Genomic DNA, 14,039 nt, shown 5'->3' with positions numbered 1-14,039 from the left:
TTCCATTGGGCGCTATGGCCGTCAATCACGGAAGCTGGTGGGCGGGCTTGCGCTTTGAGCGCTGCTATAGCAACCGCCTGCCTGGAGCGAGCGAGCGAGCGAGCGCGCGCCGCGGAGGGGAGAGCGGCTGTTGCGCCGGCGCGGGCAGGGGCGCGGGTAGGGGACATGGTGAGTGCTGTGGGACCCCGGTGCTGTTTCCAACTTACTGCCTTTCGTGTCAGGATCTTTGGATACAAACCTTTAGTGGCTAAGCCAGGGGACAGAGATGAGTCTCCCTTTCCATTTTTCCACCGACGCCTGCAGTCTAGGAGAGGTGGACGGGCGATAAAGAGATGCGGCCCTGGGGCACAGAGACCGCTGCAGACGCCGAGGGGCTTCAAGACTTGGGAGCGAGCTTAGCGGAGGCCATCAACCTAGCGGCCCACCAAGCCGAGGGGCTTCAAGACAGGGAAGCGAGCTTAGCGGAGGCCATCAACCTAGCGGGCCACCAACAGCCAGCGGGCCATCAACTCAGCCGCTGACTGCAAGCGGGGTACCTAGTTAACCACTGGTAATCAGAGGATGAGCAGTTCTTTCACGGAGAGGAAGGGGCCCACTGACTCAGTCCTAATGGTCAGGGGTTCAGCTCAGGCCACTCAAAGAGCCACTGACTTCTTGCTGAAAAAATGCTGACTCGGGTGGCTGCCAGAGGATCTAGAAGACCACTCATCAGAATCTGCATGCAGCTCTAGAACCAAGAATCCAAAGTGACCACAGCCAATAACTCATACAAAATAGGCAACTTAGTTCCTCAGCCACCTGCAGGGCTTCCCCACTCTGCCTGCAGAGAGAAGAATCTCCAGTGATTCTGCCACCCACTTTGGTGACATAAAGAAACAAACAGCAGGATAGATAGGTCCTTCATCTTCCACATATTAAGTGCATCTGCACAATTGGTCAAACATTCTCATGCAGATCTGTGGAGCAGATGTTCATGGAAAACACAGCTATTCAACGTTTCTGTGTTGCAGGATGCAACTGGAAAGTGGGAGAGTATGATTGTGTTCTAGTAAGCATTCCCCTAAGCTGTGTGCTCTTTGTGGGTTCTTTTCTCTTCTACTCATTCCTACCCTTTAAACCCTCTAATGCTAGATAGGAGAGGAAAAAAAAAAAAAAGGATAGAGGGTAAAGGAGCCATGTTATTGTTAGACTACTTCCTGCTGATTAGGGGTGTAGAGTTCCTTGGGAAAGTTTGATCTTTGCTGTCAGGGTATCTAACTTCTTCTTTGCCCATGAAGTTAGATTTAACAAACCGAATCAACCAAACACCACCAACAACCCCACCTCTCGAGGCCTTAGCATTTATATACCTTCTGAAAAGATGCAAGAATTCCAAAAGTCACACATTCGAAGAAACTGTCTGCAGCTGGCAAAATCACGTTCCTGCCAGACAGAACACGAGGCAAGTCATAGACAGCTGCTGGGGACACTTTGAAGCAGCCCCGTATCCCACACCTGGGATTAAAATGAAGCTATATCCCCATAGCATTTCTGTGTTTGTCAAAGAAACTAAAATTCTCATATCAAGCAAGTACTGTGATGAGAAGCACACGTTTCTTTAATACTGTCCTCATAAACTAACTGCACGCTGATACATCACAGTTTCATGCTAGCTTACTTCGCTGCTTCTCCCTTCAAAAGCTCCAGTTTTAAGAGGAAAATCTAAGAGGAAAGAAAAACCCCACATTTTCTATCAAATTAATAATCATACTTAGGAGTCTCGGGCAGGACTGAGAATTCCAGGGCAGTCTGGGCTCCATAGGGAGGCCCTGTCTCAAAAGAAGGGGGGCGAGGGGGAAACTGTTAATAACCAAAAGCGTTAACAAGGGGGAAACGAGTTCATTCTAGAAGAGAAAATGGGATAGTTGAATATGTCATTCTAGTTACACAGTTTTCATCCATGTGTATGCTTATTGCAGGCATCCTGTCATCGTATAACTTTAGACCAATGGAAGAAAAAAGCAGCAAAAGTTGAACTGGATGACACCCAAAAGCAAGAAATTAAAGAGGCCTTTGACTTATTCGATATTGATGGATCTGGAACCATAGATCTCAAAGAATTGAAGGTTCTGAAATTATTTCTACGACATTTGAAAACCACACCGTGTGTGTGTGTGTGTGTGTGTGTGTGTGTGTGTCTGTCTGTCTGTCTGTCTGTCTGTCTGTCTGTCTGTCTTATGGGGATGCAACCCGGAGCTCTACCACTAGGCTTACTCACAGATGCCACCTGTAATGGCATTTTGCTGAAAGGTATGTATGTATACTTGCCCTGAGTCAACAAAACAATATCTTGTAACATTTTAGTTGTGTCCTTGGTTGATGAGTAAGTCAAAACCTAGAATTATCAAAGTTACCTTCTATATCTATAAATCTTGTTTGTTTTATAATTATAATGTGTATAGCCTTCTATATGCTTTTAATTAGTAATTTGAAAGTTCAAAATGAGATCATGGCATTATTAAAATATGTCCCCCTCCTATTGCAGATTGCAATGCGGGCCTTAGGATTTGAGCCAAAGAAAGAAGAAGTAAAACAACTGATAACTGAAATTGACAAAGAAGGGACTGGCACCATTTGTTTTGAAGATTTTTTTGCCATCATGAGCGTAAAAATGGTAGTCTATTTTTCAAAGAAACTCCAGTAGAGTCTTGTACATGTTTAGGGCTGAAATATAGAGATTTCATGGGCGAAATGGAACTAGGTATTAAGGGTGGTGGTGGGGGATATGACAGCAAGGACAGAGATATTTTCAGAGTGTAGAGAAGAGTTTAGTCAGGAAGTACTGATAACTGGCAAGACGGAAGGGAGCCCAGACCCTGACACCCTCCCTGTACCTGGCAATCGGAATCCCTACTTTGGCCACTGTTGCTGAGAATACACCCCGTTCTTGAAGATTGCTGTCATATGGGCCTTGAGGGCAGGTGTGAGTATGTTGAAATGATTGTTTAGAGAACTCAGCCTCCTGATACAATTATGCACACACAGCTGTAGAATTAATAGACCTACTAAGTCCAGCTTGATAGAATAAATAACCAATGACATTTCATTTTCTAAAGAGTGAAAAAGATGAGAAGGAAGAAATACTGAAGGCATTTAAATTATTTGATGACGATGCTACTGGAAGCATATCACTAAATAACATCAAGAGGGTTGCCAAGGAGCTAGGGGAAAACTTAACTGAAGATGAATTACAGGTAAGTCTTGTTTATTTTATAATTTACTGTGTATAGTTTTATATGGTTTGTGTAACTTAGTTGTACTCACACATTAAAAGCAGAACTTCCTGTTGAGTTTCTGTCACTATACATCTTTATCAGTTTTGGTCTTTGATGTTACATGTTTTACAGGAAATGCTTGATGAAGCTGATCGTGATGGGGATGGAGAGATAAATGAGGAAGAATTCTTGAGGATGATGAGGAAGACCAGTCTTTATTAGCTCTGCTTAGTGCCTTCTAGGAAGTTTGGACAGCTTGCCAGCTCAATAATGTAATACCTTAGTGTATCCATTTCCATTGTTTAGGTTGGTCTCTTGGTGTCTAGTCTGTGCCAGAAGTGATGTGTCCCTACCAATGTCATTAAATCTTGAGTAGCAAGAAACAAACAAAACAAATAAAAACATGATTTATTTGAACTGTGAGCCCACAAACAGTATTTCCATACGGTATTTTTAAAGCTGTAGATTCCAAAGACATTTAACTTTTATTTTTCAGTTGAATAAACTTGGCCCCCAGATCCAGATGAAATTGTTTTTAAAAACAATTTGAAAATGGTATTTTTCCATTATTTTCTTTTATATGATTTTAAAAATACCTGATAAACATGTGGTTTTTTTAATCTGTTCCTTCAATGTATAAAGTATTAATAAAACTGTCTGACATAGTGTTTTTAATTTTCATCTGGTAGTTACTGCTGGGCTTTGACTCCCCAGGTTAGGCAACATGGTAGTGGGTTCTTTAAGAGGTAAGTCCATTAAGGTTTCTCCTTTATTAATGAGGTTAAGATTCTTTAAAAGACTCTTTTAAAGAGTCTTCAAGGCCTATGAGATGACTCAGCAGATCAAAGCATTTGTCACTGTGTCTGACAACCTGACTTTGGTCCTACTTGGTAGAAGGTGAGAACTGGTTCCCACAACTTGTCCTTTGATTTCCACGTGCATGCTATAGTGTATGAGCCCTCACACACACACACACGAATAATTTAAATGTATTATTGCATGTATGGGTGTTTTACTTGCATCTATATCTCTGGGCCACTTGAGTGCCTGGAGACCACAGAGGCCAGAGGGCTTTGGAATTATAGGTGGTTTGTGGGCTTTTATGTAAATGCTGGGTATTGACCCCTGGAAGAGCAAAAATGGCTTGTACTCTTGTGTTCTGTCATGGGCTCTCACAGTAAGACCTTCACAGATGAATGCCTTTATCACAGACTTCTATGACACAAGACTACCCAGCTTGTTATATTTTGCTATGAGAACAAAACTGAAGGACACACACCAGCAGGTTAGGATCACTTAGGAAACTATTCTAAATACCACTTAGGTGAGCTCAGTCTACTACCAGCCAACGTAACATTCTGTGTCATCATTTGCAAAGTCTAGTATGTAACAATCTTTTCCTATCAATGTCTAGGTTAGCTTTGGACTCATGATCTCCTCCTGCCTCTTTCTTCTAGACATTAGATTATAAATGTGTGTACCATACACTTCGCATTTGATGTTATGAAGAGACCCCATCTGACATGGACAGTGAAATCTCAGTATCTTACCTATCGTGTGTGTGTAAAATCATATGTACCCATAATGTCTTTCTAATGCCCATTCTTGAGCATTGTTTTACTTCCAGACATCTTTATAAAGTTTTATAAAGTGACCAAATAGGGAAATTTGATGTTGCTTTCAAGAGAGGAAAGAAAATGCAGAGAACTTGACAAAACTGCACGGGTTTGGATAAGAACAAGGAAATTTCCAGATGTTTGGCTGACGTACACCGAGCCTCATCTGACATGGAAGATGAAATAATTTTTTTCAAGTTTTTTTCTGTGAAATCATAAATGCCTATAACGTCCTTTTGAACAAAATGTTTAAACCCGTAATTAATTTGAGTAGGGAAACATTTTGAGACACAAGCACTCTAGACCTCAACTTTTTGTGACGGTGTTAACTTCTGCAGGGCAGGCACAGAGACCCGAGTGCACTTCAGAATAGCTTGAGAATCCTGGAGAATCCTGGTGCTTTTTCTGTTCCAGTAACATCCCCAGGACCTTAGGGGTTTCAAGCTTTTTGGGGTATCTGAGAATAAATCCCTTAGACAAAGCAAACTCCTATCAATGCTGATCAAACTCCTATCCATGCTGATAAAATTGTTTCAGCCTGGGAGGAAATTCAGATCATTTCCAAAGGTGAAAATGTGTTTCAAAAAGAAGATTCACTGGTGAAGTGTTGCTTCTTTATCACTGATCTGCATTAAGAGCAATTTGATCAATGTGAGGTATGTAATGTTAAAAGACAGAGCAGTTTTTACTGCTGTGAGTTTGACCACCTGTACAGATCGTCTTATGAAGGTACATTTCATAATTTAATAGGTGAGCCATACTCACCTATTAAAGGGAAATGGCAAATGGGAGAATGTGTGTGGCACTTATGGCAGAGAAATTTATTTGAAGAACTCTCACAGGACCCCTCCCTTCTTTGAGGATCTGTAGGCAGCTAATGTTTACAGAGAGTGGGGGAGGCATTTCTTCAGTAGTGCAGCTACTAGTAAGGTGGTCTGAGTAAGAATAATAACTCCCAGAGATTTTTTGTTAGGACAGTTGATTCTCAGTTCATGGAACTGTTTGGAAAGGATTAGGAGGTGGGTCTTGTTAGAGGTGTGTCTGCTGGGATGGGCTTTGAGACCTCAAGAACATCCTGCCACTCCTGGTGCTCTCTCTCGCTCCTGCTTTCAGATTGAGATGTGAGCTCTCAATCTTGCTGCCATGCCATCACTGTCGTCATGGGCTCTAACCCTCTGAAACCATAGCCCAACTAAATACTTTCTTCTATAAGTTGTCTTGGTCCTGGTGTTTTATCACATCTGTGGAAAAGTAACTAAGACAATGCCTACGCTCTGCTAGGCATCCCCAATGAAACTCATTAGGTTACACACACAGAGACATGAAGACAGCAGAAAGGTCAGTTAAGAGCAAGGGGATCAGCAGGAGTGTGAGGGGTGAGAGGGTTGGGAGTAGACATGGTCACAGTATATTAGGTACATACACAAGAATGCCACATGAAGCCCATCAAGTATATTTAAAGTGTTTTTTAATAAAGCATTAAAAGATTTCACATATATAAATATACTTTTAAAAAATCCAATAGAAAAATAAGTAGAAAACATAGAAAAACCATACTCAGGAAAGAAATAAAAGACAGTCTGAACACAGGAGTGTCTTCCCATTAGAGAATTGACCATAAAAACTCAACTTAAGGGCTGGTGAGATGGCTCAGTGGGTGAGAGCACTGACTGCTCTTCCAAAGGTCCTGAGTTCAAATCCCAGCAACCACATGGTGGCTCACAACCACCCATAATGAGGTCTAATGCCCTCTTGGGTGCATCTGAAGTCAGCTACAGTGTACTAGTATAATAAATAAATTAAAAAAAAACTCAAATTCAAAAAGGGATTACCTGTAATGCAAATTACAGAAATCATTTTTAAAATATTAAAATATGAGCACTTTCCTATATTGTAGGCATATGATTTGGCAAAAATCCTTTAAACAGCAATGTCTATAAAAATTAAGATGCAGACAGCTCTGAACCCAACTAACCCACCCATAAGAGTTAATTCTACAGTTACGTATAGAGAGACACATGTATAAGAAAACTTAAGCAAATGATTGAAAAAAAAACCTTAAATTCACCCAAGTATTGCGGGTGAAAAACTGGAAAAGCTATGGATAGTTACCTTTCTCCAAGGTTTCCTTCCAACAGCAGATGAGATGCAGGAGGGTGGTTTGAATCTCAGTTAGGACGTCACTAAGCCTTGGGTCTTCCCTTTCTCCTGGGACTTCCTTCTGCATATCACTAGCAAGCCCTCAGCTTTTAGTAACCTCCTCCCACTGTAGCTTTCCTGCCTTTTTTTTCCCATCTTTCCTGCACAGCTTCCCTTCTATAGCGGACCCTTTTAGTCAGACTTCTTTATGGAGTCTTTGCTTGAAGGTCCTGTTTTCCAGTCCCGCCCTGGGAACATCTAATTAGTGAGTGACCAGAAGTGAGAAGGAAAGGTGCAGTGCTTGAACAAAATGTGTAGGCATAATGTTTAATTGTGTAAAGCTTACCCTTGTACTATTTCAAATGCAGATTTCTTTATCCCACTATCTTGCTTCAATCTGGGCATGGCTTTGTTATATTTATTCTTAGAAGCTCCTGTCTCAAGTTTGTGTAAACTTTGCTCCTCATTCATTCTCTGCCTTGCCAATAAAAGCCAGTGAGTTAATAAAGAGCTTTAAGAGAATAAGACAAAACTTCGGAGACAGGAAGCGAGGGAAGGGTGTCCAAGGAGTCCAGGGAGAATCAGGAGAAGAGCTGGAACAAGAAAGAGTGAAAAATGCAGGTGGTATGGAATATTTTCTGGAAGGAGACCCGATGAGCTTGGAGGTTTAGAATGGAGTAATGATTGCTTGGGATTTGGCTCAGGGCAGGTTTAATAAACCTTAGTCTCTTTGTGTGTTTATTTGAGGAATTAGCTGATTAAGTAACTGCCACCATACTAATTTCATGAATCTATATTAACATAATAATAATTCAGCAGGAATGAGTGTTTATCACTCTTAAAGACCCTGGGACCTGGTAGAGTGGAACCTTAAAAATGAGGTGGACTAGTCTTATGCAAGAGCCAACTTTATTCAGAGCACTACACAATTTACTGTGAGAGTTACAATGAGTCACCTGAGTAAAGCATACAAATACAGGGGTCAGCTGAATAGTGTCAGTTGGGTCACATGTGATAAAATGTTTTCCTTAGAGTCATTAAACTGATAGCAGCAGCCAGCTGGAACAAGGGATGGTCTGAAAAAAGCTCAGGACTGTCTGCGGCAGGGGAGGAGCTCAAACCACATTCCCAGAACAATTCTGTGCTTTGAAGAAACTGAGGTCACAAGACCCTTCTTGTTTTCTTGGAGTTTTCTCTCGAGCTCTCAGAATTCTCCTTGTACAACTTCATTCTCGGACTGTGTCCCTTTAAGAGAGGAAGGCATAGACTTGAGCTTCCCTCCAAGCTCTCACTCACAGTGTCTGGTTTTCAAATGCTCTGAGGAAATGTTCCTATGAAGCCACAGTTGGGGGCTGAGGCTCAGATGAAGATGCTCCTCCTTTCCAGGGGTGGATGTTGTACTTGGGGAGCTCTCTGCTGGAGACTGTTTCCTTCTGAGCTTACCAACCAGTGCAGGAGTCAGGGCTGAAATTAGGACCAGCAGTCATAGCCCAGGCCTGCGGCCTCCAGGCACCTGGCCACTGCATTGCTGCACTCACCAGGCCCCGAAGCTGGAGCTTTCTTTCAAAAGAGAAATGCTGATAAATTTTTAAGGGAAGAAAAAAAATGGTTTTTGTTATTTGGAGCAATAAAGGAAGTGGCACTTCAGAAAAGTACTATAGTGAAAAATATGAGCTAAAAATGATTCTTTTTTTATTATTAAAGTATTTTTTAATTCAGTGGTAGAGAGGTGGCCAGTAATAGTGAAGACAGCTAGCTGGAAGATAAGTGATGCATCCCCTTAATAACAAGCTACTTAATATCTTCTATTAATATTCCTCAATTCCACCTGGTTTTCGGGGGATGGTTCACCTTGACTTGATCTATTTTTATAGCAAGTTTAATATTCGTCCAGTGAATGAGCCAAGGAATGCGAAGCTAACAGCATTAGGAGCTCACCAGTTTCAATCTCTGGAAATTGCTGCTCTGTCGGGGATGAGGATCAAGCTCTCCCACTAGAGGGCGATAAGGTCATGCTTCTACTTGCTGAGCAAGGGCACGGTCTGACTTACTTGTATTTGGATAGTTTTACATAAAGTCTGAATGGTTTTAGAGACAGAACAATGGAAATGCTGTAATTTATCTAGTAAATTGTATTATTCTTTAACCCACTTCCTTGATAATTAATCATTTGTGTGAATGTAAGTTAATGGTTTCATTTAAAATCTTATCCTATAGTATTGGAATTGTAGTTGCTGTATTTTCAGGGAAACATAATTTGAAAATTTGTGACAAAACTTTCCTGCTTAACTCACTTGTAAAGATGTTTCTTGTGACTATAAATAGGAGGAACTAAATTATTTGATATAAAAATAGATTTAAAGGAGTCTTATCAAACAGTTAACAAGATCATAATTTGAGAGTGCAGGAAAATATGTAAGTTTTATTTGCCACACTTCTGTGGTTTTTTTTAAAGATTTATTTATTATTATAAATAAGTACACTGTAGCTGTCTTCAGACAAACCAGAAGAGGGCGTCAGATCTCATTACGGGTAGTTGTGACCCACCATGTGGTTGCTGGGATTTGAACTCAGAGCAGTCAGTGCTCTTACCCTCTGAGCCATCTCACCAGCCCCACACTTCTGTGTTATTTGAATTTTTATTAACATAATTTAAAAAATCTATAACTTAAAAAGAAAAATCAATTGTGTGTACAAATGAGACTAAAGCAATCATCATTAAAATTAATTTTTAAATGTCTAAATATATAATCTGCTTAGATACAGAAAAAACACATCAATGTGTCATTAGTAGGTATGCAACTCCCAGTAAAACCTGGGTGTCACACTGTATCTTCAGAGGGGTTTTCTCTTACTTTACATGACACTGGTAAGGAATAGGAATTATTCCCTTTTCATTTTAGTCTTGAAATTGAGAGTAAGATAAGAAAACTATTTGAATAATGCATTTATTTAACAAAATTTAAAAAGAAATTTACTTGGTGTTTGTGGTGGTTTGAATAGGTTTTGTCCCCCTCCCCTCCTTCCAGTTTTTGAATACTTGGCCCACAGGGAGTGGCAATTATTAGGAGGTGTGTGGCCTTGTTGGAATAGGTGTGGTCTTGTTGGAGGTGTGGCCTTGTTGGAGTAGGTGTGATCTTGTTGGAGGTGTGTCCTTGTTGGAGTGGGTGTGTCCTTATGGGGGTGTGCCCTTGTTGGAGGTGTGTCCTTGTTGAAGGTGTGGTCTTGTTGGAGGTGTGTCCTTGTTGGAGTGGGTGTGGTCTTGTTGGAGGTGTGTCCTTGTTGGAGATGTGGTCTTGTTGGAGGTGTGTCCTTGTTGGAGTAGGTGTGGTCTTTTTGGAGGTGTGGTCATGTTGGAGGTGTGTCCTTGTTGGAGGTGTGGTGGAGTGGGTGTGGTCTTGTTGGAGGTGTGTCCTTGTTGGAGTAGGTGTGGTCTTGTTGGAGGTGTGGTCATGTTGGAGGTGTGGCCTTGTTGGAGGGTGGGCTTTGAGGTTTCCTATGCTCAGGATCTGCCCAGTGTGGAAGAGACCCTCCTCCTGGCTGCCTGTGGAAGACAGTCCCCCTCTGCTGATTGCTGATCAAGATGTAGAACTCTCAGCTTCTTCTCCAGCACCATGTCTGCCTGCACACTGCCATTCTTCCCACCATGATGATAACGGACTAAACCTCTGAAACTACACAGCTCCAATTAAATGTTATCCTTTATAAGAGTTGCCTTGGTCATGGTGTCTCTGAAACCTTAAGACAGTGTTATTCCAAATATACCAGTTTAGTTGACAATTAAACATTCTTCCACATTTAATAAGAGTTAGTAAAAAAATCTATAACTCAATTTGGAGAAGTATAACATATACAAAAGAATGAACAACATAGAAATAAAGCATCTGTAGTCAAAATGTATTATGTTCAACATAAGGTTAAATTAAATTTAAGCTGATGGGAAAATACATACATAATACTTTTTAATAGAAACCTGTAAGTACTTTTTAACTTCTCTTAGACATATATCATAAATGTATTAAATGCCATACCACATAAAGCCATAAAGTAGAAATCTACTGATGCAAATAGCTACTCTTTAATATCACCTACAGACAACCAGCAAGGGTGTTTAATGTAAATACAAGAAGTCAAACTGCCTGACTGTTCTAACTACTAACCCCAGTGACATACCTCCTTTCAGAAGAACTCCAGTTAAACCGTCCTTACTATCCATAAGAAGGGGATTAACATTGCAGCATCTGTCCAGAGAACACGGAGAATCCTGGGAAAAGAGTATGCTTTCAGAACATCTATTTAACCATGATAGGATTTTAAAGTGAAGTTTTAATAAGTAGTCAGAGAAGCAGGAAACCAAACTTTATTTTTCTCACATAAAGATTTTGATAATGGTAGCAACCCACGAGAATAGTTTGAAAATCAGTCAAACATACACAATAGAAAAAAAATAACGATGTAATTTGAGTAAGAGTCCATTTTCTCATCCACACTAACTAAGCATGTAGTATGTGTGACACACAGAAAGATGTTCTTATCATATTCTCAATGCTGTCTTTTGCAGAACATTTGTAATATGAACTTATACATAAGCTACATGTTTAGATGTAATCTCTTGGAATAATTATTATTCTCTGAAGCCTCATTCATTTACTTCATGAAATTGAGTTAAAGAATCCACCAGATAGCTAACAGGCTGACTCCAATTAACACCAAAACTCTGTGTGGGCTACGTCAAACATGATAGGCACATGGTAAACGTATGTTTAAAATACTTGTTGTTGTTTGTTTGCCTATACAAATATGTATCTAGAAATTATAAACCATTGTTTTATGTCAAATTTTACACACTATCAGATCTCAGAATCCCTTACATTTTACTTTTTCTTGACTTTATAGTATTAAGATTGTTTCTACAGGGCTAGAGTGCTCTCTAAGCTGCCCTTCAGAGTTCTGTTAGGTGAACCACAGGGGCTCACTTGCATATGATCCCCTTTCTCTGACTAACATTTTTTTTAAAAAAATTCATTAGGTCTTAAGAGCCTTGTTTTTCTTTGGCTAACACGATTTCTATGAGTGACAACAGGCAAGTTTGACATTTGAGGTGCTTGTATGCGAATCAAGACAAGATCGTTTCTTATGTTTTAACCGTATAGACAGTCTATGAATCAACAGGGACTTTTTAAAAGACGAGTTGAACAATCTATTTTCTCTCACACGTGTAACCATTTTCTTGGAAACTCTTACTTATCAGGTAACACTTTACTTAGGGAGGTTCCAGTCAGCAAGGCCTGACCCTGTGCAGGGTCCCACAACCAGGCTAGAAAGCTGAAAGTGTTGCTCCCGTGTCCATGGCAACCGTCTGAGGGGCCAAATACAGAACCATGGATTCACGTGGGGTGGGACCAGGCAAGGAAGAAACTGAGTGGTTGAGGAAAACCCCTTTTAGTCAGAAACTTTTCTTGAGGAGATCTAGCCCGCTGAAAATTTAATGGAAAAGTACCCAACAGTACCTTTATGTGAAAAAAAAGAGAAAGAAAAAGAAAAACCAAACAGTCGCTTAGTGTTCTTAGGAGGGAATTTTATACTTGTTACGGTGGCTCCATTCCCCCTCTACCTTCCGATGCACAAAGCATTTTCGTTACACTCACTGTGACATGTTTTTTTTTTCTGGATTAACAGGAACAGATTCATCATCTGCCAATGAAAAGGTAAGGCTGGTATGGGGTGATCCACATATTTATGATCCTAATGAGGATCCAACAAATGCTACCAAGTTGCACTGTGCCACTTCCTGGGAGGAACTCGGAAGTGTCCTGCATCAGAGGCTGCACAGGAAGCCTAGCTGCCTTCCGGTCCCTGTTAACTTGAAGCTCTATTACTTAGTGTCTGGCATGGATTGGATGTTCAGAGCACTTTGGTCATACTCAAGCACAAGTGTACCATTTTAAAGAGTCAAACGAAGCTATTCTGGATAGCTCGCCGTCGCGTTTGGCACTATCATGCTCCCTTCTTTGGCAAAGAGAGATGATGTTCCAGACTGTTAGGTAAATGTGTGTAACACTGGTAAAAGACTTAGATTAAGGCTGTTGCAGCCTTCAGAAGAAAATTGGTAAATGGGAACATTTTTAGAAACTCAAGTGTTTGGCTGAAGATGGCATCTTGGTTTCTACTTCAGAGCTTTGAAGAACACCTAACCAAATGGGGGACAATATTTTTGTTATGATCATGATTAAGATATTTATTTTGAAATTTCCAAGAAGTTAAAATCTAGGCCTTTCATTATTTCCTTTATCAAAGGGAAGGTTAGACAGATTTAAGGCAGTTACCCAGTTAGAGTGAAGCTGCTTAATATTACAGCATGGTTGATTTTTTAATATATACTTTAGTCTCTATCTGCTACTACTTGGAATACATTTCATTTCTCACAGTTCACAATAATTTTCTAGGAACAATGAATAAATCTCAAAAGGAATTTCCTACATAAATGGACCAAAAGCATGCCTCTAAGTAGACAAAATTCTTTCCCAGAGTTATGTTCTGTGACTTTGAGGGTAGATCCATTTTTCCTAAGTGATACAGCACTTATGTCCGAAGCAAACTGTCTCCACAGACTCAAGTGTTGTACCCTTGGCCACCAGCTGGTGTCTCTGTCCTGGGAGGCAGTGGAACTTCTGGACAGGCAGTCTACCTGGAAGAACTCACCTACCTTGAGGTTCGTAGCTAGGCCCTGTTTCTTGTCCCTCTCTGTATCCAGAAGCTTGAGATGTCATATCACATTTCTGCTGTCACAACTGTGAGCTGCTTCTGCCCCCATGTCTTCCTGGCCATAATAAACTGTACCCTCAAGCCATGAGCCAATCTGTATCTGCCATCCTCTAACCTCCCATCCCCTCCACACTCCCACCCACACTCACACCTCACCCACACCCTATACACACCTCACTCCCCATCTCCTACTCCCATCCTCAACTCCACACCCAACTCCACCCCCCATATCACCCCACCCCCACTCCACATACCTCCACCTCAC

General features: G+C 40.9%; 1 protein-coding gene and 1 long non-coding RNA gene across 3 annotated transcripts; one reads left to right on the top strand and one right to left on the bottom strand.

Annotated features, from left to right (window-relative positions):
• Positions 1 to 41: 41 nt before the first annotated feature.
• LOC116095112 (centrin-4) lies at positions 42 to 3,922 on the top strand. Of its 2 annotated transcripts, none has more exons than XM_031376650.1 (5): positions 42 to 168; positions 1,959 to 2,105; positions 2,525 to 2,653; positions 3,096 to 3,233; positions 3,387 to 3,922. In XM_031376650.1, exons 1-5 carry the CDS (start codon positions 166 to 168, stop codon positions 3,474 to 3,476), a joined length of 507 nt encoding a protein of 168 aa, XP_031232510.1. In that variant the 5' UTR covers positions 42 to 165; the 3' UTR covers positions 3,477 to 3,922. The 2 variants fall into 2 exon arrangements, with proteins under 2 accessions (XP_031232510.1, XP_031232509.1); XM_031376649.1 differs by lacking the exon at positions 42 to 168 and adding an exon at positions 1,309 to 1,441.
• A 3,977-nt stretch (positions 3,923 to 7,899) lies between these two features.
• On the bottom strand, positions 7,900 to 12,332 carry LOC116094800. The gene is made up of 3 exons (XR_004120321.1): positions 12,254 to 12,332; positions 11,183 to 11,273; positions 7,900 to 8,586 (listed from the first exon to the last, which is right to left on the bottom strand). It is a non-coding gene; the product is annotated as an uncharacterized LOC116094800 (long non-coding RNA).
• Between the last annotated feature and the right edge of the window lie 1,707 nt (positions 12,333 to 14,039).

Source organism: Mastomys coucha, unplaced genomic scaffold (assembly GCF_008632895.1).
Source record: "Mastomys coucha isolate ucsf_1 unplaced genomic scaffold, UCSF_Mcou_1 pScaffold17, whole genome shotgun sequence".
Taxonomy (NCBI): domain Eukaryota; kingdom Metazoa; phylum Chordata; class Mammalia; order Rodentia; family Muridae; genus Mastomys; species Mastomys coucha.
Note: the sequence above shows the minus strand (reverse complement) of the source record. Positions and strands in the feature narration are given on the sequence as shown.

What these genes read in the sequence shown, in the direction of transcription:
- LOC116095112 (XM_031376649.1), top strand. Translation starts at nt 1,361, where the DNA reads ATGCAAGAATTCCAAAAGTCACACATTCGAAGAAACTGTCTGCAGCTG. An exon ending in CCTGCCAGACAGAACACGAG is followed by an intron (nt 1,442 to 1,958) that starts GCAAGTCATAGA and finishes TGCTTATTGCAG; the next exon opens with GCATCCTGTCATCGTATAAC. An exon ending in CCATCATGAGCGTAAAAATG is followed by an intron (nt 2,654 to 3,095) that starts GTAGTCTATTTT and finishes CATTTTCTAAAG; the next exon opens with AGTGAAAAAGATGAGAAGGA.